The following is a 27,296-nucleotide window of genomic DNA, read 5'->3' on the forward strand; positions in this document are numbered from 1 at the left end:
CTTTTCTGGACCATTGTAACTTGAAACCAGACTCAACATACAATGTACAGACAGTCCAGATCTGTGAAACGTGTCAATGGCTGGAAGAACCGACCAATCAGAATGGGCATTTACACCTGTATTACTAAAGTGCATGCACTGTCTGTCTGGTAGCACCCCCTACAGTACAGGGAGGTATTACATGTTCTGTACTCTTTACCTGTGCCACGGTTAGCTACTCCTTTGGACACCAGGTAAGGGCGGCTACATTTTGCATTTACTGTATAGGACCCTGAAGAAGCTCCTCTCCTCTATATAGACCAGTCTTTCCCAACCAGGGTGCCTCCAGCTGTTGCAAAACTACAACTCCCAGCATGCCTGGACAGCCAAAGGCTGTCCAGGCATGCTGGGAGTTGTAGTTTTGCAACAGCTGGAGGCACCCTGGTTGGGAAACACTGACATAGACAGTGATTACAGCTCCCAGAAGATCTTTATCACTTGTTTATGTAAGGATTTGCTTTATCTGTATTAGTTATCTACTTATTTTTCTTTATTCCTCACCTTTTCCTATTTTCGGATGACATGTTGGTGGCTTCAGAACCAATTACCAGGTTTCCATAGAGTTTTGGTCTCAGCATACAATGGTTTCACCATACAATGGTCGTCCTGGAACCAATTAATATTGTAACTTGAGGGACGACTGTACTGCATGATCAGTCAATAGATAAAATAAACTTAAAATTCATGTCAATCTATGTAAAACTACTGATGTTGTTAGTTTTGTGTTAGAGAAAATGGCACAGATTTTATCAGATATTCATTGATATGAATGGAACATATTTGTAAATACAGTGTGACAGGTATATTGTAGACCAGAAGTCAGTGGCAGTTACTTGGACATTTTGAAGTACATGGTAAAACAAGTAAATCTAACCAAACACATAAGGTCAAAGTTAGCTAAACCTGCTGATTTTGGCAAAATTGGATATAGTGGATAGATTTCTTTAACCCCTTAAGGACCCAGGCTTTTTCCATTTTTTCATTTTCAATTTTTCCTCCTTAACTTAAAAAAATCATAACTCTTTAAAATTTTCACCTAAATTCTATATGAGGGCTTATTTTTTGCGTCACTAATTCTACTTTGTAATGACGTCAGTCATTTTACCCAAAAATCTACGGTGAAACAGGAAAAAAAATCAATGTGCGACAAAATTGATGAAAAAACACTATTTTGTAAGTTTTGGGGGGCTTCCGTTTTGACGCAGTACATTTTTCGGCAAAAATGATACCATATCTTTATTTTGTAGGTCCATACGGTTAAAATGATACCCTACTTATATAGGTTTGATTTTGTATCACTTCAGAAAAAAATCATAACTACATGCAGGAAAATTTATATGTTTAAAATGGTCCTCTTCTGACCCCTATAACTTTTTTATTTTTCTGTGTTCAGGGCGCTATGAGGGCTCATTTTTTGCGCCGTGATCTGAAGTTTTTAGCGGTAGCATTTTTGTTCTGATCAGACTTTTTGATCACTTTTTATTCACTTTTTTGTGGTATAAAATGTGATAAAAAAATGCGCTATTTTGGACTTTGGAATTTTTTTGCGCGTACGCCATTGAACATGCGGTTTAAAAAGCAGTATATTTTTATAATTCGGACATTTCCACACGTGGCATTACCACATATGTTTATTTTAATTTTTATTTACACTGTGTTTTTTTTTATTCTTGGAAATGCCGGGTGATTCAAACTTTTATTAGGGGAAGGGATAATTGAAAGAGTTAATGATTTTTTTACACTTTTTTAATGCAATATTATAGCTCCTATAGGGGGCTATAACATTGCATTAACTGATCTTTAACACTGATCAATTCATCTCCATAGGAATGGATCAGTGTTTTCGGCGATTGAATGCTCAAGCCTGGATCTCAGGCTTGAAGCATTCAATCGGCGATCGGACTGCAGGACGGAAGGTAAGAGACTTTTTACTTTCACTTTTAGCCGCGTGGCTCAGCTTTGAGCGCGCGGCTAAAGGGTTAATAGCGCGCGGCACCGCGATCAGTGCCGCGCGCTATTAGAGGCGGGTCCCGGCTTCACTATGACGCAGGACCGGGACCCAGGACGTACTCATACATCCTGGGTCCTTAAGAGGTTAAAGGGGTACTCTGGTGAAAAACTTTTTTTTTTTATTTAAATCAACTGGTGCCAGAAAGTTAAACAGATTTGTAAATTACTTCTATTAAAAAATCTTAATCCTTCCTGTACTTATTAGCTGCTGAATACTACAGGGGGAATTCTTTTCTTTTTGAAACACAGAGCTGTCTGCTGACATCATGAGCACAGTGCTCTCTGCTGACATCTCTGTCCATTTTAGGAACTGTCCAGAACAGCATATGTTTGCTATGGGGATTTCCTTTTACCCTGGACAGTTCCTAAAATGGACAGAGATGTCAGCAGAGAGCACTGTGCTCATGATGTCAGCAGACAGCTCTGTGTTTCAAACGGAAAAGAATTTCCACTGTAGTATTCAGCAGCTAATAAGTACAGGAAGGATTAAGATATTTTAATAGAAGTAATTTACAAATCTGTTTAACTTTCTGGCACCAGTTGATTTAAAAAAAAAAAAAAAAAAGTTTTTCACCCGAGTACCCTGTCGGGTCATGGTCACAGCCACTGTAGCTATAATGTAACTTGATTGCTGCAGTGCACCGTGGCAGTTTTTGGGCAGTGGGTCCCTGATGCAGCCAAACTCACCATTTAGCCCTAGCCTTATTCTTACCCTCTCAATGATAGGGATTACCGCCAGCCTGCTGATGGCGCGTACATCCAGCTTCTCTACAATTCTAACAGCTGATCAGTAAATCAAAGCAGTATTTATGTGCCCTCACATGCTATACAACAATTTCCTGCAGGTGGTGAGGAGATCGGGGCATGGCATATAAAAGATGGTATAGGACTATTCTCTGCAGAAGCTTTTCTACGGAGCTTGTTGCCTTCTTATCAAATGTCAGTTGTCACAATTCCTTTGGCGCTGCCGCTTTACTTACTCTCCCAAACAATTTTTCTTGAAGTCTGAGCTGTGGTGTCCACCAGTTGACCGCCTTAGCCTTAATTTGCATATCATGCACCAAAACTGATGGTACCAAGTTGGGGAAGAAAGATGTGTTAGAAAATAAAATTTAAAAAAAAGTATGAATCAATAGAGCAATGGCTTCCATGGGATCGTTAAAACTATGCTTTGCAGATATGCAAGGTTCTTTTTTTGTTTAACCTTGGCACAACATTGATGTGTGTGGTACCCCAATAATGAAAAAGTAGGCAAAACGTATTATGCTCACCTGGAGCACAATACAAATCCGCATATCACCCAGACTCAGTGGGTACGAAGTGGCAGTGAAGTCCAGAGGAATTGCTGAGCTGTAGGGATGTGCAGACGGATGGCAGTCCGTCTGAATGGAAATGCAGCAGGCTTATAAAAAAGGCCCTCTATAGGCGCTAAACCTCGGTAAGGAAATCACAAATACAAGCTGGTAATAATAAACGTATACTTTAATAGCAAATTACGCGTTTCGGGTTTAAGCACCCTATCTCAGATTGGCAACCTGCCAATCTGAGGAAGGGTGCTTAAAACCGAAACGCGTCATTGGCGATTAAACTATTCATTTATTGTTACCTGCATTGGCACAACATTGTAAGCATGTAAAGAGTTAGACCACTGGGGCCCCCTGTAATCTTGAAATAGGTGACCTAAGTCCCCAATTAGAATTAGGTAGCCAGTCGCACAAGCGCACTGCCGCTCCATTCATATTTTATGACAGCTGATGGGGATAGCCAAGTGCAGCATTCGGCTGGCTCTGTAGATCCCAATAAAAAATTGAACGGCGTATGCATAGCCCAACACTGTATTCTATTGGGAGACTCTGTTCCCTGTTCTCGAGATTGTGGAGGCCCCAGCAGGCTGACCCCTGACCCCTGTGATCAGAAAGTTATCAAGTGGCTGGGGGATAACTTTGCAGATTGAGAAGCACCTTTAAAGAGCATCTGTCATCCAAGCTCACCCATGTAAACTATGCCCATAAACACATCTGGGGGTATTTACGAATAATGGCTGTGGTATGTGTTTGTTTACTCCTTTTTTTCATGGATGGCTTTTTAACTCACTGCACCAAATTTACAGAGGCGCAATTCAAAAATGACTTTCATTTGTGTGAATTTACCCACCTTACAGGTGAGTGTTACAGGAAGCTCTTTCAGAGGTGATTTATTGTGTGTTAAACTTAATTGTACCAAATATCCAGACTTTTAAACATGTCCATCCTAGCCATATTGAGAAATGTTAAAAAAAAAAAAAAATGTAATTCTTTCTTTTTTTTGTCAGAATTTTTTTATAGGAAAGATTTTTAGGTGATTTGCGCCTTTTTAAAAAGTTGTATTTTCATAGATTCCTGACCATTGTAAAAACCCAACTTAAATGAAAAGGTGCAACAAAAGGTGCATAAAACGCACTGCGTCAAATTTTAGCGCCAAATTAACCCAGAAAACAAGGGTAAAGTGCTTCATAAATACCCCCCCCCCATACTCCTCAATTATGCCGCATGGCGTTTTTTCGGCCAAAAAACGCTGTGGCCAGATGTTAGCTGTAAATCAATGAGAAATCGCAAAATTGTTTTTCCACTGCGTTTTTCAGTTTGGCGTTTTTTTTATCCTTTTGGCATTTTTCAGCTCCTTGGTGGTTTAGCAAAATCACAGCATGTTGAGCCTATGGCGTTTTTTCCCCATATATCGTGGCGCTTTTCTCCCATAGAAGTCTATGGGAGTGAAAAAACGCCAAGAAAAACGCCATGTGGGTTTTAACTTTGGTGTTTTTTCAGGTGGTTTTTATTCTCTTTTGGACTTCAGCCATCCAAAAAAAGTGATGGAGATACCTTTTTTAATAAAATTTCGTAGGGTACCATTTAGAAAAAATTATAAAAAAGATACAGTAGCAAAGGAAAAAAATTGTATTTAACGAAATTTATGTTTTTTATAACAACATTTTTGTTAATTTTTTAAACAGGGATCAATTTATGTGGGTGGGCAGGGCACTAAAAATGTAGCCGACAATAATAAAAATGTAGTGTGTGTGTATTTTTCACTTTTTTTCTTCTCCCAGCATGGAACACACACTGTTCCATGATGGGAGTAATAGTTCCTGTACTAATTGACAGATCGCCTGGGTTCCGTTGTGATCCTTCTGTATCATTTATAGATGCGGCAGGCCGCTCTTCTTTGGTCCCCTGCACTGCCATATATATACACCTATTCATATTTCCTGCAGAGAGCTGTGATTGGCCAGATGGTTCCAGCCAATCACATCTCTCTGTGGGAAATATGAATAGGTGTATATATACGCCAGTGCAGGGGATCAAAGAAGAATGGCCCCCGCATCTATACATTATACAGGAGGATCACAGCAGGTGTCAGGAGTGACATTCGCTGTGATCTTTCCTTAACTGCGGGTACTACTACTCCCAACATGGAGCACACTCTTCTCAATGCTGGGAGCTGTAGTACCTGCATTAATAGACAGATCGCAACAGGTGTCAGAAGTTACACTCGCTGCGATCTGTCTATTAATGCAGGTACTACAGCTCCCAACATGAGGCAGAGTGTGCTCCATGATGGGAGTAGTAGTACCTGCAGTTAAGGACAGATCCCAGCGGATGTCACTACTGACACTTGCTGCGATCATCCTATCTATTGCAGAGATGTGGAGTGGCTCTATACAGCGCTCACATTTCTGCACTATACTTTGGCTAGTGATGTGAATAGAACATACTTCCCTCAGAGCTGTGATTGGCTGCAACCATCCGGCCAATCCCCACTCTGGGCGGAAAATATGAATGAGTGATGTTCTATTCACATCACTGGCCGAAATATAGTGCAGAGATGCGAGCGCTGTATAGAGCCGCTCCACATCTCTGCTATATTATGGATGATCGCATGGGGCGATATGTCTATTGGTACAGGTACTACTACTCCCATCATGGAACAGTCTGTTCCATGCTGGGAGTAGTAGTACTACCTAAAAAATGGGGGGGAAAATAGAGAAAAAAAAAGTGAAACACACACACACACACACTTTATTAAAAATGAATTAAAAGTTCATTATAAAAAAAAAAAAATTTCCTTAAAATTTTTTCCATCCCTGCTGCATCCTTTTTTTTGGGGTACCCAACACATTTTGAAAAAAACAAGAGGGGACAAAAATGCAATTTCAACTCAAATGCAAAAACGCCAGAAAAAATGCCAGAAAAAACATCAGATGCAGGAAATTGCACTGGCGTTTTCTTCAAAAGATAGGGTATGAGATGTCTGATTGCGGGGGTCCCACCGCTGGGGACCCCCGCAATATTGCATGTGGCACCCACCTGTTTCTTGTCCAGAAGCGCTGGAGGGTCTGGGGTCTGGGTTGCGACCACGGGAATGGAAGTCCGTGATGTCAGGACTCAGCCCCATGTGACGTCACGCCCCGTCCCCTCAATGCAAGTCTAGACTTGCATTGAGGGGACGGGACGTGACGTCACACGGGGCGGAGTCCTGAAGTCCTTTGGATAGGGGATAAAATGTCTTGGGTGGGAGTACCCCTTTAAGTGAAATATGCCTAACTCATTTTGCCTAAGGAAGATTAGTATATACCTGAAACGTTGCATCATAAAAATGTTGTGCACAGCTTGACTCTTTTAGGATACGAATAATAATATTAACTCACTTTGTAACTCATTCTTGGTATATGGACTCTCAATTGCTCTTGGTGTTTGGGAACAAATCATAAGGAAATCTTCATTATATCCGATCAGTATTTAATATAGTCTTTGAAATGGGAATTGATAAGATGTAACCTTAGCTAATCTGTCTCTACTGCAGGCAACTGTATGATGAAGTATGTGTTTATTTCAGGAAATGTTCTGGTTTATTGTATTCCTGCTGATACCAGCTGAATTTATCACTTCAAAATTTGGTGAGTAATTGTGATCAATTTAAGATCAATTTTTCAAATCTGGCTGTAGATTTCCATACTTAACTTTTAATTTCTTAATATAAACCCAATGGGGGAGATTTATAAAAACCTGTCAAGAGGAAATGTTGCTGACTTGCCCATAGCAACCAATCAGCTTGCTGCTTTCATTTTTGAAAAGGCCTGTGAAAAATGAAAGAAGCCATCTGATTGGTTGCTATGGGCAACTCAGCAACTTTTCCTCTGGACAGGTTTTGATAAATCTCCCCCAATATGTTTTAGCGCATTCTGATAATACAGCAAAGAAAACATTGAAAAAGTAAAGTTCTAGTGACTTTCCTTTCAGCAGAAATGAACTGTTTTATGAGGCTGTGTCGTGTGCTTCATAGGATAGAATCATAGAATACGTGCTGTTATAAACAGCATAATCCATTGTTCCATGAGGAACTCCTCACCACAGTCCTGTGTCAGGGTATACACTTGGAAATTCCTGTGTCCAGCATAGCTCCCATTGACTTTAATAGGAGTTACACTAACACAGCTTACCTGGCTCAAGAGTGGATAGGCCATGGAAAAACCCCATTAAACTGTGTAATAATGCAGATTTACATTATGTTACAGCTTCTACGGCTGAAGTATGCACTAAGATTAAGGCAAGCACCTGCCAGGAATGTATTCAGTCTGGTCCACATTGCTCCTGGTGTAAGAAAGTGGTAAGTTTTTTTGTTTAAAGGGGTTGCACAATTGTCATAAATAATTTCCAATCCATTGTAAATTGCAAACAAAATAATATCTGGAACATAACTTTGCTAAATCTGTTGCTGTTTTCCAGGAGCAATGATGAAGTTTAGGCTCTATTTAAAGGTGTCCTGCAGAACAAGACGGCCTCTTAACTTTCTCCTGTGAGGCTGTCATTCCAAAGCCTCCTGACACTGCCACTTCCTATGACGAGTCATCTTAGCTGGTACTGTTTGCTCAGCCAATCAATAGCTGAGGAAGGACACCACTTCGGCCAGTGATTGGCTAAGGGTGGAGTTCCTGCTAAGATGACTAATCATAGGGACCAGGAAGCAGCAGTGACAAACATGGATTGAGAGGCTTTGGAAGGGCAGCTGCAGAGTAGGGGGTAGGGGAAGTATGACTTCTTTTTTATTATTAGCATGTCACCAGCCAAATGTAAAAAAAAAATGTGTACCCAGACAACCACTTTAAGTGAGGTTCCCTTTTGTCCCCAACTATCTTCTGCACATAGTACACATATCCCTTGTGGCTCTTTATAATACCTGACCTGAATCTTGGCAAAGGTTCGGCAAAGGTTTAAAAGCAATATCAGGAAGTATTACTTTACTGAAAGAGTAGTGGATGCATGGAATAGCCTTTCTGCAGAGATGGTTGCTGCAAAGACAGTGAAGGAGTTTAAACATGCATAAGGCTATCCTTCATATAAGATAGGCCTAGGGACTATTGATAGGATTCAGATTATTGGGCAGACTAGATGGGCCAAATGGTTCTTATCTGCCGACACAGTCTATGTTTCTATAATCTATTGATAACTGTCCTGTGTATAGGACGAGGACATTATTATGCATATGTACTGTATTTAGGATGCATAATAATGGTTTTAGTATTGTGTTCTACAGTTATTGCAATTGGTATATCAAATATTGGACCAATCTGAGCTGTTGGTTGTCTCTCTGGTTTCTATGTAAAGCTTTTATGAGACCTGTAGGAACACTGGCTGATTGATATTGTTTATGCAAAAAAGCATTTCGTGAACATGATTGCTATTTCTATACTTCTCATACATCAACGGCAGCATTGGTGAAAGCGGTAACCCAAAATATGTACTTCCTCCCACAGTAGCCACAGGATTTAACAATTTTGCAGCTGTTGACAAAATATCAAGATACTTTTCATAGCCAATCTCTGCCAAACAAGGCAATCCCCTCTAATAGCATGGAATGTCTCAAGAGCAGGAGCTTAAGTTTCTTGGGCCCTGGTGCAAGAAAGTCAATATGCCCCCCCAGTCCCCCCCCCCCCCCGCTCCCCTTCATCCCATGTTCTCCTCAAGTTTGCTACGCCCTATCGATGGTTCTTTTAAAGAAGCAAGAAAAAAGGGTGTAAGTATACCTCACTGAGCAAAACTGGCAGCTGAGGTTACTGACGTGGCCTATACCCAAAACGGCCTAGTAGAATAGAGGCAAAACTAAAAATATAAGAGAATGATCAGTCCTTAAAGGGGAACTCCGGTGAAAACAAGTGGAAAACAAATGTTTTCAAAACAACTGGTGCCAGAAAGTTAAACAGATTTGTAAATTACATCTATTTAAAAATCTGAAGCCTTCCAGCACTTATCAGCTTCTGTATACTACAGAGAAATTTGTGCAGTTCTTTCCTGTCTGACAACAGTGCTCTCTGCTGCCACCTCTGTCCGTGTCAGGAACTGTCCAGATTAGAAGCATATCCCCATTGAAAACCTCTCCTGCTCTGGACAGTTCCTGACACGGACAGAGGTGTCAGAAGAGAGCACTGTGGTCACAGTGGAAAGAACTTCATTAATTTCTCTGTAGTATATCTGTAGTTTACGCAGCTGATAAGTACTGGAAGGGTTGATATTTTTAAATAGAAGTAATTTACAAATCTGTTTAACTTTCTGGAGCCAGTTGATACGAAAAAAAAATTTCCCCACCGGAGTTCCCCTTTAAGGGTGCAGTGGGAGATTGTTCAAATGTATTATCTTAGATATAAAACAGAGGAAGGTATAACCTTAAAGGGGTACTCCACTGCTCCAGTGTCTGGAACATTTAGTTCCCAACGCTGGGTGCAGGCTGAGGGGGTCATGACGTCATGGCCACACCCCTTGTAACATCACGAGGGGTGTGACGTCACGAGGGGCGTGGCTGTGACATTACAACCCCTGAAGCCCGCACCCAGCGTTCGGAACTAAATGTTCCAGATGCTCAGGCAGTTGAGTACCGCTTTAACAGAGATTGTCTTTGGTAGTTGTAATCAAATAGTAGTCCTCCTAGTATATAATGTAGGCTACAAAGTATGTAGGCTATAAAAATAACAAAATGGAGTAATTGTCCAGTAGGTGAAAGATTTTCCTTCTATTTCTTGATAAAATACAACTAAGGTTTGCCACGAGGCTCTTGTGGCAGCCCAAATGTATACATATTAAATAAATATAAACATAAAAAATGCATATAACCACCTGTAGATAAAAGTAATATAGCAAGTGACATCTGTCTATGAACTTGTAAATAACTTGCCATATTACTTTTATCTTAAGGTGGTTACACGTTTTTTAATTGCATTTACGGTATGTTAATATTTATTTAATCTATATACACCTGGGCTGCCGCAAGGGCCCTGTGACAAACCTTAGTTGTATTTCATCAATAAAGAGCGGGAAAATTTTTCACCTGCTGGTTATCTACTCGATTTCTTTTCTTATTTTTAGACACAGACCATTTTGTCTTTTTATAGCCTACCCACTATCTAGCATATATTGTATACTAGAAGGACTACTATTTGATTACAACTACCAAACATAATCTCTCTTTTAAGGTTATACCTTTCTCTGTTTCATACCTTAGATAATACATTAAAATAATTGTTTTAGCGAGTAAGGCTGGGTTCACATATATCAGTTGTCCGGCGCAGTTTCCCTTCAGCATACCCCAGAGGGAAACTGACGCTAGAACTGATCCAATGCATTTGAATGGGATAGTTCACAATCATCCAGCATCTTAATTTTGATGCCAGATGGTTGGACACGTCGGAGAGCACTGGACAGTGGAACACAGCTTGCTGTGTTCCCCTATCTACCATCCAGAAACAATGGACGCCAGATGCCATACAACTGTTGACAACCTGTCATCAGTTGTGGCATCAGTCAGGTCCAGATCTAGGCTGAGTTCACCTATGGAATCACTGAAAGGACACTAAAACATAACTTTTATTGATTTTTACACTAAAACGCCAAAAAATCAAGAAAAAATTTGAAAAACATTTTAATGAGGCATATAATTGCCCAAAACTAAATGTGAATTAAAAATATCGTCTTGGGATCAATAATCCCCAAATGTAACAAGACAATGTTATTCTGCTCCACCAATCTGAAGACTTGCCGTAGTTGGAGTACAGACCAAGTTCTATAGGGTAGAATGGGGGATAAGGTCGGTAGGTAGGGGGGGGAAGGGCCTAGGGGAGTGATTGGCCTTATGGATGAACGGCCTCTACCTCCTTGCCCTGTTGGTAAATCCCTGGCACTACTCTTATACCTAGGCGGGGTGGGCGTCCTTATAAGGACGGTCCCGCACAGGAACCTACCCCTATAATGGCCTAATATGGCCCTAACTATAACACAATGAGGAGGCTCTCTGTCTCACTTGGTTGATTCTATCTGGTCTAAGTTGGATAGGAGAAGGGAAAATGCCCTATAAATATATCAATATCCTATCAATGGCCCTCAGATATGGAGCAAGGATAATGTCCCTATCTCAATTACAAGTGGACAAAACTTGATGATTTGTGATTTCAGAGACAGATAAACCTCTCAGCAGCCAGTATTATTACATATCAAGATATTGCATGTAAATAATAGTACTTCATATCAAAACACTATCCTACCATTACATCTGTGAATGATGACCACAGATGTAAACTGAAACAGATAAAGTATGTCACCTGGTACAGATATGAAAAGGTACTTATCTGGACCCCATGTATGGCAATTTTTTCTTTCCCCAGTCATCAGGGGACAATGGGGGGCAGTAGATGAACTCATGATCAAATGTAAATGATCTGATGGCCAGAGATGACAATGCTGTCAGATGGTCCCGAGCGCCATGTTGGTGTGTTCACACATCCCTCCTTAAATACCTGTCCTCTATCTTACCTGACCAATCAGTCCAAAGTTGGATCTATGAGTGGCGGTAGAACTGGCCAATAGCTTAGCCGGATGCCGACTACACTCACCTGTGGGTGACGTCAGTTGGAATGCCGCCCGGAGCAGAAATACCTGTTCCGGTCCGGCTATGTAATCGTGGAAGGCTCTTCCGCATTGCTAGCTGATGACGCGATGGTCACGTGGCCCTGCTCACCGATCACATGACCATCTATAGGCGTCATCTGTGTTTGTAAACAGAGTCCAGATGTTGCGCATGCGCAGAATGAGTTATTCAGGACTTAGAAGATTTATGCAGCCGATCGGCTTGCTATGCGCCCGCAGCTGGTCTACGGGATTGAACACTATATGCGGAACACTGGTCATAGCAGGGGTTGATATAATCCTTCTTGTTGACTACTTTGAAAACATAAACGCATATTGCATTTAAAGTATGAGAACAATTCATTTTGACAGACACTGGTGACATAATGTCTGGAAGGGAACACACTGTTAACATGGATACTTTATAGTATTTAGAAGTGATGATATTCCTGACAGCTATTTTCCCATGTGTGCTATCCTGTATACATCTATGGGAAAAGGACTATGATCAATGCATAACTATAGTGTAAAAAATGCACTAAAAAATACCAAGTTTTTATCATGGAATTTTAATATAGACTGAGGTAGACATGGTGGATACATATCCAGGTCTCCCTTGTTAAATGGTCTCTGACCACCAATCGGTCAGGGATAAACATAAAGTGAGGCACTATTGGGTGCAGATCATCAAGACTGGAAACCTGTAGACTACGGGACCATGATAAATCATAGGGAATATCTTATTTTATTCCCATGATTGGCCCTGTAGCCAAGAGTCCAAGATCATAATATTGAGTGCTTAAATGAAACAGGTATAGGACAGGACTTCATTCATACCCAATGGCGTAGTGGACTTAAAACAAAAGATCCACCGAGTTTCTTTTTGTAGGAGGAACTTATCAAAGTCACCTCCCTGTGGTGAAGGGCGTACTACTTCAAGAATAGAAAATTTAAGATGTCTCGGGGCCCCATTATGCTTTTCATGCATATGCCTAGAGATAGGAGTGGTACGATGATGTTTAATATCATTAAGGTGTTCACAGACCCTTCTCCTAAATTCACGGATGGTTTTGCCAATGTAGTCCATTGGGCAACTGCATTGACATAAATACACTAACCCCTTAGTGCGACAATTACCAAAGTCCTTGATATCGTATCTCTCACCTGTTGATGAACTGGTGACAGATTTGGCTTTCATCATATATGGACAGGCACGGCACCACTACAAGCAAAATTGCCACAGACACGTCGTTCTAGCCACGTACCAGGTGGAGTCGGTCGAGAATAGTGGCTATGTACCAAACGATCTTGCAAACTCCTCCCTTTGCGATAAGTGATTAAAGGTCGAGAGGATACAACCCTATCAAGAAGTGGATCAGTTTGGAGGATAGACCAATGTCTCTGTAAGATGTCATAGATGAGAGTTGAATGGTCATCATAGGTGGCAATAATGCGTGTGACCGCCTCACTCTGTTCATGTGTCTGAGGGGTTAAGAGGTAGGTCACAACGATTTTGGTCTTGTGCATATTTAAATGCTGGGGTTGGAACCGAATCTGGGTATCCACGTTGGAGAAACCGATCACGTAATTTTCTGGTGAGTGTAGTTGGCATCCGGCTAAGTTATTGGCCAGTTCTACCGCCACTCATAGATCCAATTTTGAACTGATTGGTCAGGTAAGATAGAGGACAGGTATTTAAGGAGGGATGTGTGAACACACCAACATGGCGCTCGGGACCATCTGACAGCATTGTCATCTCTGGCCATCAGATCATTTACATTTGATCATGAGTTCATCTACTGCCCCCCATTGTCCCCTGATGACTGGGGAAAGAAAAAATTGCCATACATGGGGTCCAGATAAGTACCTTTTCATATCTGTACCAGGTGACATACTTTATCTGTTTCAGTTTACATCTGTGGTCATCATTCACAGATGTAATGGTAGGATATTGTTTTGATATGAAGTACTATTATTTACATGCAATATCTTGATATGTAATAATACTGGCTGCTGAGAGGTTTATCTGTCTCTGAAATCACAAATCATCAAGTTTTGTCCACTTGTAATTGAGATAGGGATATTATCCTTGCTCCATATCTGAGGGCCATTGATAGGATATTGATATATTTATAGGGCATTTTCCCTTCTCCTATCCAACTTAGACCAGATAGAATTAACCAAGTGAGACAGAGAGCCTCCTAATTGGGTTATACATAGGGCCATATTAGGCCATTATAGGTTGAAGGTTCCTGTGCGGGACCGTCCTTATAAGGACTCCCACCCCGCCTAGGTATAAGGGTAGTGCCAGGGATTTACCAACAGGGCAAGGAGGTAGAGGCCGTTCATCCATAAGGCCAATCACTCCCCTAGGCCCTCCCCCCCCCCCCTACCTACCGACCTTATCCCCCATTCTACCCTATAGCACTTGGTCTGTACTCCAACTACGGCAAGTCTCCAGATTGGTGGAGCAGAATAACATTGTCTTGTTACATTTGGGGATTATTGATCCCAAGACGATATTTTTAATTAACATTTAGTTTTGGGCAATTATATGCCTCGTTAAAATCTTTTTCAAATGTATTCTTGATTTTTGGGCGTTTTAGTGTAAAAATTAATAAAAGTTATGTTTCAATGTCCTTTCAGTGATTCTATTTTGGCTGACACTAATTATAGACCTTGTTGTCTGTGAATTCTGAGTTCACCTATGCCAGATGCTGGACATATGTGAACCCAGTCTAACATGGTCTAGGTTAGGACCAGAATAAAACTGATAAACGACTAATAAAGACATGGGCTAGTAAATTGAATGCGTTCAATACATTGTTGATTTAGCTACTGGGAGTAAAAGTAATCTTCATCCATAGTAGTTTTCCTCAGTTGAAATATTGCAGCAAGCAGCACATTTCTAGGGTATTAAAAGATCTTGAATATATGGCCTAAGACGTACTGTATTTTTTGCTCTCATTCCAAAAATATATACAGTAAAATTCCCCCTTTGAGTGTGTGTGTGTGTGTGTGTGTGTGTGTGAGCTTGAGGAAACAATCTGGTTACACAACTTCCATTAACCTCTATGAGAGTTGTGTAAACTGAGTAAAACAGACGCTTAGCTGTTATCAGTATCCTCTGGCCTTCGCAAGCTGGGCCGGGCCAGGGGCCCTCATTTTTCTAAATAGACCCACATCCTAAAATATATATGGCATAACCTGTATGAACCGGTTAAAAAAACTGTCATAAAATCTATGGACAATATGTAGGACAAGTATGGGCCCATTGTATCTCATTTTGTGTTGCTAAGTATTTTTAATGTTGGCTAATTGTTGTCTGTTGTTTAATGTTTGACTTTTAGAACTTCACCAAAGCAGGGGAGTCTGACTCAGTACGATGTGACACCACTAACAATCTTGTTAGTCTAGGCTGTGATATAAATGATATAATCGATCCCATCAGTGAAATTTTGTTTGAAGACCCTCAACCACTAGATGAGAAAGTACAGTTGACTCCTAAACAAATTGAGTTGCAGTTGCGACCAGGTAAAACAACGTAAGAAATTAAAACAAAAATATTAGTTTTTTTCTTGATGGTGCCTTTGCACATATATCTATACAATTTCTATCCACTCACCCAATGTGAAAGAGATCTGAAAGAAATCCAAAAGATGAGTATATTATTGGGAATAAGACAGTTTTATTATAGGACATTCAAGAAGTGAGTCAATCTTGAACAAAATCTGTGCATGTAAATGGAATGCATCTAAGAACAATCTAAAAGCTTGTTCACATCTTGTTTGTGCCATCTACGGCACATATATATAGTTTAAATTTTGAAATGGGATGCTGACCAATATGTGCGCAGACAGACACGGGCAGCATTGACTTTAATGGCCTGAACATAGCCAGCCATTGGGTCTAGCATGGATGGCACAAACCTGAGGAGAACCGTTTGTTGGCTAGATTTCTTTTTTAAGAATGTGCAGGGAAGGATAATGACACATGATACAGGAATGGTAGAGACAGAGTCATATAACTGTAATTGTTCTATAACTTCTAGTACTGGTCAATACTGGTAATCTGCATTTGGTAGTTGAAGGGTATCCTTGTGCTGCTATATAGTGCTCTGTTGGGCACATTTTGAGGAAATTCTTTATGCGATGGATCAGGACACAATTTGACACACACATACCTTTATGTGAAATTGAAGACATTCAGTTGTCCAATAGGGTCCTCTAAAAGCCTATAGGTTCCTATTGTGGCTCTGTACAACAGTTCTTAGTTTGAGCTTTCAGACAGAAACGGAAGCTTCTCTGTGACCAGTTCCAGTGATATTTACGTGCAACAGTAAGCAAAATCTGTTATCACAGTCTAATAAGCTTAAAGTGTTCTTTAAAAACTTATAACATCAACATGAGTATTTTTTTTCCAACAGCCCTTATCAGGGATTGGTGATCATTTATTTTCTATGTAGATCCACTTTTCTATTGCCATAACAGTATTTCTCTAACTTTACTTTTCCATTGGCTAAAGGACCCATTGAGCTACACAGAGCTGAATAGTTTGTACATGTCAACTCACATTGTTTTGTAACATCATCAGGTGAGACAGGAGAGTTTGAAGTGAAATTTAGAAGAGCGGAAGGGTATCCTGTCGATCTCTACTATCTTATGGACCTTTCCTATTCAATGAATGATGATCTCCAGAATGTAAAGAAGCTAGGAAACCAGTTACTTATTGCTTTGAATGGAATTACCAAATCTGCTCACATAGGTAGGAATTAATGTGTGTGTTGTACTATTGATAAAACTACAGGTTAAAAATGTCTTAAGGCCTTAAAATGTATGTATCAAATAATCACGGCCATTAAAGGTTCTGCAGAAATTGTTATCCAGCTATTCTGTACACCAGGTAAAGCTACCTGGCAAATTGTTCCTGTTTTATTACTTTGGTAAACTGGGTGACAGTTCCAGTGGGAGTTAAAATGGGGGATATATTGACTCAATGAGCCTGGTGTATTCAGCCCGGCAAAAGCCATAAGGCTTTTCCACTTCCTGTCTTGGCAGACCCAGATAAGCTCTTCAGTGATTGTCAATGCACTGTATTTCCTTTGTAAGTGGAGCCAACATGTCAGCCCCAGTTACAGCAGAAATAAACAAAAATAAAAATATATTGTTATGTTCATTTGCCCCTAAAGGTCTTCTCAAGTTTTCCCCATCAATCTTTACACGATACCCAATCAACATTTTTAAAATGTATTAAAAAGGGAATACTTAACGTTTGCATGGACTCTGGGGGCTCTGGGGTGTTATCTTCAGTAGAAAAAAATTCTAAACAGCGCAAAAAAATTATCCGAGACTTATAAGAAGATCATTGGGAAAGGATTTTCTGTTTAGAGCCAATGCAAGTATAGTGGAGAGTGGCAAATTGCATCTAGATTTTTACATGGAAAATCCTCAGAGGGTTACAGTGCCAGCCAAGTTAATGAGATTTGAACAAATCTCATCCACATGTTACACAATTTTTCTCACTGATATCAATCTCACACCTTTTTACAGTTTCTTGATATGTCCTCCTGTTTCTGAGATATGAGGGTTTATGGTTTGTCTGTCAGTTTAGAGAGTTGGATGGATGTAAATTTTAATTTATTATTTATAAAGGAAATATCAGGTGATGGGAATATACATTCATGGGGTGTGTATTAGGTACACACCTCTCAATGTACAATATTCTCACCCCTGACTCTATAATCACATCCATTACCTGATATTCACTCCTATTATTAAAATGAACCTGTTAAGGACATAGGACGTTCTCTAACGTCCTCACTACCTGGGCTTTAATGCCCAAGGACGTTAGAGAACGTCCTGTTTTATTTCCGATCTCTGCTGCTCTCCGGGCAGAGATCGGAACTGGATGCCTGCTGAAATCGCCCTTGCGATCTGCGGCGATACCGGGCTGATCGGGTCTCTGGGACCCGACCGCCCGGTAATTTCGCATGATCCCGGCTGTCACAGACAGCCAGGACCATGCTGGAGCCTAGGAGCGAGGTGGCAAACCTGCCACCTCCTCCGATCCCCTGCGATCCGTCGGTTAGTTAACCGACCAATCGCAGGAGGGGGGGCGGTTACTTCCTCCCGTCCTGCCCGGCCCCTGGAAGTCCGGAGAGGACGGGAGGAAGATCAGAGGACGCGGCGGGGGACGGGGGAGTGCTGGGGACCAGCCTCGGTACTTACCTCGTCCCTGAAGACCCGGATCCCGGCGGCGGCGGCGACAGGTGAGTAGATCTTCAGCCGCGATCGGGCCCTTTACAGCAATGCACGTCGCCGTAAAGCGACACGCATTGCTGTAATGGGACCCTGTAAACTACAACTCCCAGCATGCCCAGACAGCCCTTGGTGTCTGGGCATGCTGGGAGTTGTAGTTTTGCAACATCTGGAGGTCCACAGTTTAGAGACCACTGTGCCCTTCCAGATGTTGCAAAACTACACATCCTCAGCATGCCCTTACTGTCCAGGCATGCTGGGAGTTGTAGTTCTGTAACATCTGGCCCTTCAGATGTTGCAGAACTACAACTCCCAGCATGCCTGGACAGTTTTGGCATACTGGGAGTTGTAGTTTTGCAACATCTGGAAGGGCACAGATTGGGAACCACTGTATTAGTGGTCTGCAAACTGTAGTCCTCCAGATGTTGCAAAACTACAACTCCCAGCATGCTGGGAGTTGTAGTTCGGCAACATCTTTAGAGCCAGATGTTGCCGAACTACTACTCCCAGCATGCCTGAGAATGCTGGGAGTTGTGGTTTTGCAACAACTGGAGGCACACTGGTTGGGAAACATTGTCTGTTTCCTAACTCAGTGTTTCCCAACCGTGTGCCTCCAGCTGTTGCAAAACTATAACTACCAGCATGCACTGATAAACTGTGCATGCTGGGAGTTGTAGTTTTGCAACAGCTGGAGGTCCCCCCCCCTTGTGAATGTACAGGGTACATTCACATGGGCAGGGGGCTTACAGTGAGTATCAGGCTGCAAGTTTGCGATGCAGCAAATTTTGCGCGGCAGCTCAAACTCGCAGCGGGAACTCGCTGTAATCCCCCGTCCGTGTGACTGCACCCTAAAAACACTACACTACACTAACACAAAATAAAATAAAAAGTAAAAAACACTACATATACACATATCCCTACACAGGAATTAATGTGTGTGTTGTATTATTGATAAAACTACAGGTTAAAAATGTCTTAAGGCCTTAAAATGTATGTATCAAATAATCACGGCCATTAAAGGTTCTGCAGAAATTGTTATCCAGCTATTCTGTACACCAGGTAAAGCTACCTGGCAAATTGTTCCTGTTTTATTACTTTGGTAAACTGGGTGACAGTTCCAGTGGGAGTTAAAATGGGGGATATATTGACTCAATGAGCCTGGTGTATTCAGCCCGGCAAAAGCCATAAGGCTTTTCCACTTCCTGTCTTGGCAGACCCAGATAAGCTCTTCAGTGATTGTCAATGCACTGTATTTCCTTTGTAAGTGGAGCCAACATGTCAGCCCCAGTTACAGCAGAAATAAACAAAAATAAAAATATATTGTTATGTTCATTTGCCCCTAAAGGTCTTCTCAAGTTTTCCCCATCAATCTTTACACGATACCCAATCAACATTTTTAAAATGTATTAAAAAGGGAATACTTAACGTTTGCATGGACTCTGGGGGCTCTGGGGTGTTATCTTCAGTAGAAAAAAATTCTAAACAGCGCAAAAAAATTATCCGAGACTTATAAGAAGATCATTGGGAAAGGATTTTCTGTTTAGAGCCAATGCAAGTATAGTGGAGAGTGGCAAATTGCATCTAGATTTTTACATGGAAAATCCTCAGAGGGTTACAGTGCCAGCCAAGTTAATGAGATTTGAACAAATCTCATCCACATGTTACACAATTTTTCTCACTGATATCAATCTCACACCTTTTTACAGTTTCTTGATATGTCCTCCTGTTTCTGAGATATGAGGGTTTATAGTTTGTCTGTCAGTTTAGAGAGTTGGATGGATGTAAATTTTAATTTATTATTTATAAAGGAAATATCAGGTGATGGGAATATACATTCATGGGGTGTGTATTAGGTACACACCTCTCAATGTACAATATTCTCACCCCTGACTCTATAATCACATCCATTACCTGATATTCACTCCTATTATTAAAATGAACCTGTTAAGGACATAGGACGTTCTCTAACGTCCTCACTACCTGGGCTTTAATGCCCAAGGACGTTAGAGAACGTCCTGTTTTATTTCCGATCTCTGCTGCTCTCCGGGCAGAGATCGGAACTGGATGCCTGCTGAAATCCTTCAGCAGGCATCTAGGGCAAACGCCGAGGGGGGCCATGTAGGCCCCCCATGTCGGCGATCGCCGCAAATCGCAAGGGAAATCGCCCTTGCGATCTGCGGCGATACCGGGCTGATCGGGTCTCTGGGACCCGACCGCCCGGTAATTTCGCATGATCCCGGCTGTCACAGACAACCAGCACCATGCTGGAGCCTAGGAGCGAGGTGGCAAACCTGCCACCTCCTCCGATCCCCTGCGATCCGTCGGTTAGTTAACCGACCAATCGCAGGAGGGGGGGCGGTTACTTCCTCCTGTCCTGCCCGGCCCCTGGAAGTCCGGAGAGGACGGGAGGAAGACCAGAGGACGCGGCGGGGGACGGGGGAGTGCTGGGGACCAGCCTCGGTACTTACCTCGTCCCTGAAGACCCGGATCCCGGCGGCGACAGGTGAGTAGATCTTCAGCCGCGAAAGGGCCCTTTACAGCAATGCACGTCGCCGTAAAGCGACACGCATTGCTGTAATGGGACCCTGTAAACTACAACTCCCAGCATGCCCAGACAGCCCTTGGTGTCTGGGCATGCTGGGAGTTGTAGTTTTGCAACATCTGGAGGTCCACAGTTTAGAGACCACTGTGCCCTTCCAGATGTTGCAAAACTACACATCCTCAGCATGCCCTTACTGTCCAGGCATGCTGGGAGTTGTAGTTCTGTAACATCTGGCCCTTCAGATGTTGCAGAACTACAACTCCCAGCATGCCTGGACAGTTTTGGCATACTGGGAGTTGTAGTTTTGCAACATCTGGAAGGGCACAGATTGGGAACCACTGTATTAGTGGTCTGCAAACTGTAGTCCTCCAGATGTTGCAAAACTACAACTCCCAGCATGCTGGGAGTTGTAGTTCGGCAACATCTTTAGAGCCAGATGTTGCCGAACTACAACTCCCAGCATGCCTGAGAATGCTGGGAGTTGTGGTTTTGCAACAACTGGAGGCACACTGGTTGCGAAACATTGTCTGTTTCCTAACTCAGTGTTTCCCAACCGTGTGCCTCCAGCTGTTGCAAAACTATAACTACCAGCATGCACTGATAAACTGTGCATGCTGGGAGTTGTAGTTTTGCAACAGCTGGAGGTCCCCCCCCCCCCCTTGTGAATGTACAGGGTACATTCACATGGGCAGGGGGCTTACAGTGAGTATCAGGCTGCAAGTTTGCGATGCAGCAAATTTTGCACGGCAGCTCAAACTCGCAGCGGGAACTCGCTGTAATCCCCCGTCTGTGTGACTGCACCCTAAAAACACTACACTAACACAAAATAAAATAAAAAGTAAAAAACACTACATATACACATATCCCTACACAGCCCCCCTCCCCTCCCCAATAAAAATGAAAAACGTCCGGTACGCCACTGTTTCCAAAATGGAGCCTCCAGCTGTTGCAAAACAACAACTCCCAGTATTGCTGGACAGCCGTTGACTGTCCAAGCATGCTGGGAGTTTTGCAACAGCTGGAGGCACCCTGTTTGGGAATCACTGGCGTAGAATACCCTTATATCCACCCCTATGCAAATCCCTAATTCAGGCCTCAAATGCGCATGGCGCTCTTACTTTGGAGCCCTGTCGTATTTCAAGGCAACATAATAGGGTCACATATGGGGTATCGCCGTACTCGGGAGAAAATTTGTAATGCAATTTCTCCCGACTACGGAGATACCCCATAAGTGGGCGCAAAGTTCTCTGGGGGCGCACAACAAGGCCCAGAAGGGAGAGTGCATCATGTACATTTGAGGTGATTTGCACAGGGGTGGCTGATTGTTACAGCGGTTTTGACAAACGCAAAAAAAAAAAAAAAACACATGTGACCCCATTTCGGAAACTACACCCCTCACGGAATGTAATGAGGGGTGCAGTGAGAATTTACACCCCACTGGTGTCTGACAGATGTTTGGAACAGTGGGCTGTGCAAATTAAACATTTTGTACAGCCCACTGTTCCAAAGTTCTGACAGACACCAGTGGGGGGTAAATGCTCACTGTACCCCTTGTTACGTTCCTCAAGGGGTCTTGTTTCCAAAATGGTATCCCATGTGGGGGTTATTTTGCTGTCCTGGCACCATAGGGGCTTCCTAAATGCGACATGCCCCCCGAGCAAAATTTGCTCTCCAAAAGCCAAATATGACTCCTTCTCTTCTGAGCATTGTAGTTCGCCCGTAGTTCACTTCAGGTCCACTTATGGGGTACCTTCATACTCAGAAGAGATGGGGTTACAAATTTTGGTGGGTATTTTCTGCTGTTAACCCTTGCAAAAATGTGAAATTTTAGGGGAAAAACACACTTTAGTGAAAAAATATATATATTTTTTTACATATGCAAAAGTATTGAAACCCCTGTGGGGTATTAAGGCTCACTTTTTTCCTTGTTACGTTCCTCAAGGGGTCTAGTTTCCAAAATGGTATGCCATGTGAGGGTTTTTTGCTGTTGTGGCACCATAGGGGCTTCCTAAATGCGACATGCCTCCCGACCAAAATTTGCTTTCCAAAAGCCAAATATGACTCCTTCTCTTCTGAGCATTGTAGTTCGCCCGAAGTGCACTTCAGGTCCACTTATGGGGTACCTTCATACTCAGAAGAGATGGGGTTACAAATTTTGGGGGGTATTTTCTGCTATTAACCCTTGCAAAAATGTGAAATTTGGGGGGAAACACACATTTTAGTGAAAAAAATATTTTTTTTTTACATATGCAAAAGTTGTGAAACACCTGTGGGGTATTAAGGTTCACTTTACCCCTTGTTACGTTCCCCAAGGGGTCTAGTTTCCAAAATGGTATGCCATGTGGGGATTTTTTGCTATTCTGGTACCATAGGGGCTTCCTAAATGCAACATGCCCCCCAAAAACCATTTCAGAAAAACGTACTCTCCAAAATTCCCTTGTCGCTCCTTCGCTTCTGAGCCCTCTGCTGCGCCCGCCGAAAACTTTACATAGACATATGAGGTATGTCCTTACTCGAGAGAAATTGGGCTACAAATATAAGTATAAATTTTCTCTTTTTACCCCTTGTAAAAATTCAAAAATTGGGTCTACAAGAACATGTTCTCCTTCACTTTGCTGCTATTCCTGTGAAACATCTAAAGGGTTAAAACGCTGACTGAATGTCATTTTGAATACTTTGGGGGGTGCAGTTTTTATAATGGGGTCATTTGTGGGGTATTTCTAATATGAAGACCCTTCAAATCCACTTCAAACCTGAACTGGTCCCTGAAAAATAGTGAGTTTGAAAATTTTGTGAAAAATTGGAAAATTGCTGCTGAACTTTGAAGCCCTCTGGTGTCTTCCAAAAGTAAAAAATTGTCAATTTTATGATGCAAACATAAAGTAGACATATTGTATTTGTGAATACATTTTTTTTTTATTTGGAATATCCATTTTCCTTACAAGCAGAGAGCTTCAAAGTTAGAAAAATGCAAAATTTTCAATTTTTTCAGCAAATTTTTAAGAAACGATGCAAGTATCGACAAAATTTTACCAATAACATAAAGTAGAATATGTCACGAAAAAACTATCTCGGAATCAGAATGATAGGTAAAAGCATTCCAGAGTTATTAACATTTAAAGTGACAGTGGTCAGATGTTCAAAAAACGCTCCGGTCCTAAGGTGTAAAATGGCCTGGTCCTTAAGGGGTTAAAGGGGTACTCCACCCACAGACATCTTATCCCCTATCCAAAGGATCCCCTATTCCGTGATCTCCGTGCACCACCCGTGCCACACCCTGCATTCTAAACAGTATGTTTAGAACGCTGGGTTCCACTGCTGGAGACGTGATGTCATGCCACGACCCCTCGTGATGTCACATCACGCCCCCTCCATTCATACTGTTTAGAAAAGTGTTTCTCAAGCGTGGTCCTCAAGTATCCCCCAACAGGTCACGTTTTCAGGATTTCCTTAGTCTTTCACGGGTCATATAATTGTGGTCAGTGAACCAGTCATCACCATAGTCATATCACCTGTTGGGGTTACATGAGTGATGCACATGAAAAACACTGGTTTAGAATCCCTGGTGCGGAGATCGCGGGGAGTCCTATGGATAGGATGATGAGATGTCTGTGGGTGGAGTGAGTTCAAGCCCATCTGACTGATCCCCTGAATTGTCAGCCAAACTATCAATCCTAATATCAATAAACTGTAAGGGTCCTTTCACATTACATATTTTTCAAGCAGAATTCCACTCTGTGGAAAATCCAGTGCAGCAGTCTCCCATGGTTTCCAATTTCCATGCGGTCCTAGCGCCAGCTTGTTCTGCCAGCGCCGGCTACAGATGAAATCTCTGTCCAGAATATCTCTGTGCGGAGAGTCTGGAGCATTAACGAGACCTATAAAGTGTTTGATCAGAACCTTATCACCTTAAGTTATTTAATTACAGTAAAACCTACATTTTTGGGAGTTGGCCACAGTTTTAGCAACAGTTTGCACAGTAATGAAGTCAACGCTATCTGTATGTAATATTGCAATTTATAGTCTGTCCTATGTTTCCATGTTAAAAGGGATGATAATAATAAACCTAACAGAGGATAAATGATATTCATCTTTTAAATGGCTCCTGTGATTCAGGTTTTGGCTCCTTTGTGGATAAGACTGTGCTTCCATTCGTAAGCACACATCCTGAGCAACTAAGGCATCCTTGCACAAATAAAACTGTACCTTGTCAGCCACCATTTTCCTTCAAACATATCCTCAAACTTACGGATGATGGAGACAAGTTTATACAGCAAGTTGGGATGCAGCAGATATCTGGAAATTTGGATTCCCCAGAAGGTGGACTTGATGCCATGATGCAAGTGGCAGTTTGTGGGGTGAGAGTTGTTGTTATTTACGTGATAATGCTTATTGTACTTAACATTATAAATGTGATATGTTTCCAATGAATGTTGTAGTTATTTTACATGATCAAATCGCGCTGATGTCCGCCATTAAGCCCTCAGATGCCGTGATCAATACAGATCACAGTGTCTGCGGCACTTAGAATGGATGATCGGATTGCCCGCAACGCTGCTGCAGGGATCCGATCATCCAGCATAGCGGCCATAGGTCCCCTCACCTGCCTGCTCTGGTCTGAGATCGAGCAGACCAGAGCTGAAGATTGCAGAAAACACTGATCAATGCTATGCCCTATGCATAGCACTGAACAGTATTAGCAATTAACTTATTGCAGTAAATAGTCCCCTATGGGGACATAAAAAGTGTAAAAAAAAAGTAAACAAATGTAAAAAAAATTAAAAGAAGTAAAAAAAAATTGAAAAATCCCCTCCTCCAATAAAAATGGAAATCGTCCCTTTTTCCCATTTTACCTCCAAAAAGCGTTTAAAAAAATTTGCAAAGATATTTGGTATTACCATGTGCGTAAATGTGCGAACTAATAAAATATAATGTTCATTATACCGTATGGTGAACGGCGTAAACGTAAAAAAGTCAGACATTGCAGCTTTTTTGTTATTAAAAGTGATCAAAAAGTAAAATATAAGCTAAAGTGGAAACAATAAAAACTACAGATCATGGCACAAAAGATTAGCCCTCATACCGCCCCGTGTATGGAAAAATTAGAAAGTTATAGGTGGTAAAAATAGGGCAATTTAAAACATACTAATTTTGTTAAAATAGTTTAAGATTTCTAAGCAGTACAATAATAGAAAAGAATATAACATGGGTATCATTTTAATCGTATTGACCCACAGAATAAAGAAAACATGTCATTTTTACCGTAATGTGTACAGCGTGAAAACAAAGCCTTCCAAAATTTCATAAATTGCGTCTTTCTTTTCAAATTTCCCCACATAAATAATGTTTCTTGGGACATTTTATGGTAAAATGAGTGATGTCAATACAAAGTAAAATTGATGACGCAAAAAACAAGCTCTAGTTTGGGTCTGTGTATGAAAATTTAAAAGAGTTATGATTTTTAGAAGGTAAGTAGAAAAAAACGAAAATGCAAAAATAAAATTGGCCTGGTCCTTAAACCCTTAAGGACGCAGCCCATTTTGGCCTTAAGGACGCAGAAAATTTTATTTTTTACGTTTTCATTTTTTCCTCCTCGCCTTCAAAAAATCCTAACTCTTTTATATTTTCATCCACAGACTAGTATGAGGGCTTGTTTTTTGCGCGACCAGTTTTCCATTGTAATGCCATCACTCACTTTACCATAAAATGTATGGCGCAACAAAAAAATACTATTTGTGTGGGGAAATTAATTATTTGCTTAAATAAAACTTTTAATACATTTTTTATAAATTTTTTGGGAATAAAATGTTATAAAAAAGCAGCTATTTTGGACTTTTTTTTTTACGTTCACGCCGTTCACCGTACGGTATCATTAACATTTTATTTTAATAGTTCAGATATTTACGCACGCGGCGATACCAAATATGTATATATAAAATATATTTTTAACACTTTTTGGGGGTGAAATAGGGAAAATGGGGCATTTTTGATGCGTTTTCTTATTTAAAGTACCGTAAGTTTTTTTTAAATAAATACGGTATTCCCATAAAAGTAATTTGATCTATAATTACAAGTGAGATGTTTAATGAAAACTTATAGATCAGTGGCCAGACCCCCCTGCAATCAGACACTTATCCCCATTATGTGAATAGGGGATAAGTTTTGTTTCCTGAAGTACCCCTTTAAATTAATTTGTGGGAATGTGAGCTCAAGAATTTTCCCTTTGTTGTCTTATGGACTTATCAGCAGGCACAGGATAGTTTACAGCAGCCCATTAGGCGTTCTTTATTGATAAACTACAAGTTACAAAAAAGATAGAATTTATACAGACAAAAAATAGATCAAGCTAAATGGATTTATGCTAATTTGTGAGTTCACAGAAGGGACTCCCCTCATAGGTGCCACCTAAATATAGCACTAGACCCATCCTCAGATGCCTCAACAAGTCTGTCTTCATGGTTTCACAGTTAATAAAATTATCATTCTAGAAAATACATATGATAGACAGATGCATGCAGAAGT

At 41.3% G+C, this 27,296-nt stretch overlaps 1 protein-coding gene and 1 long non-coding RNA gene across 4 annotated transcripts in view; one reads left to right on the forward strand and one right to left on the reverse strand.

The window, feature by feature from the left end:
• LOC130283933 (uncharacterized) overlaps positions 1–6,889 on the reverse strand; it is a 54,902-nt gene extending 48,013 nt beyond the window's left edge. The window contains exons 1-2 of the long non-coding RNA XR_008846880.1: positions 6,734–6,889; positions 541–645 (exon numbers count right to left, since the gene is read on the reverse strand). This is a non-coding gene — a long non-coding RNA (uncharacterized LOC130283933). The remainder of the gene's footprint in view (positions 1–540; positions 646–6,733) is intronic.
• Positions 1–27,296, forward strand: part of ITGB2 (integrin subunit beta 2) — a 198,822-nt gene that overhangs the window by 88,506 nt on the left and 83,020 nt on the right. For all 3 annotated transcript variants that reach the window (XM_056533711.1, XM_056533713.1, XM_056533712.1), the window contains 5 exons: positions 6,922–6,982; positions 7,601–7,692; positions 15,326–15,509; positions 16,569–16,739; positions 24,891–25,132. In XM_056533711.1, the coding sequence (XP_056389686.1) occupies positions 6,922–6,982; positions 7,601–7,692; positions 15,326–15,509; positions 16,569–16,739; positions 24,891–25,132 (750 nt within the window). The remainder of the gene's footprint in view (positions 1–6,921; positions 6,983–7,600; positions 7,693–15,325; positions 15,510–16,568; positions 16,740–24,890; positions 25,133–27,296) is intronic.

This window comes from Hyla sarda, chromosome 8 (genome assembly GCF_029499605.1).
Source record: "Hyla sarda isolate aHylSar1 chromosome 8, aHylSar1.hap1, whole genome shotgun sequence".
NCBI lineage: Eukaryota > Metazoa > Chordata > Amphibia > Anura > Hylidae > Hyla > Hyla sarda.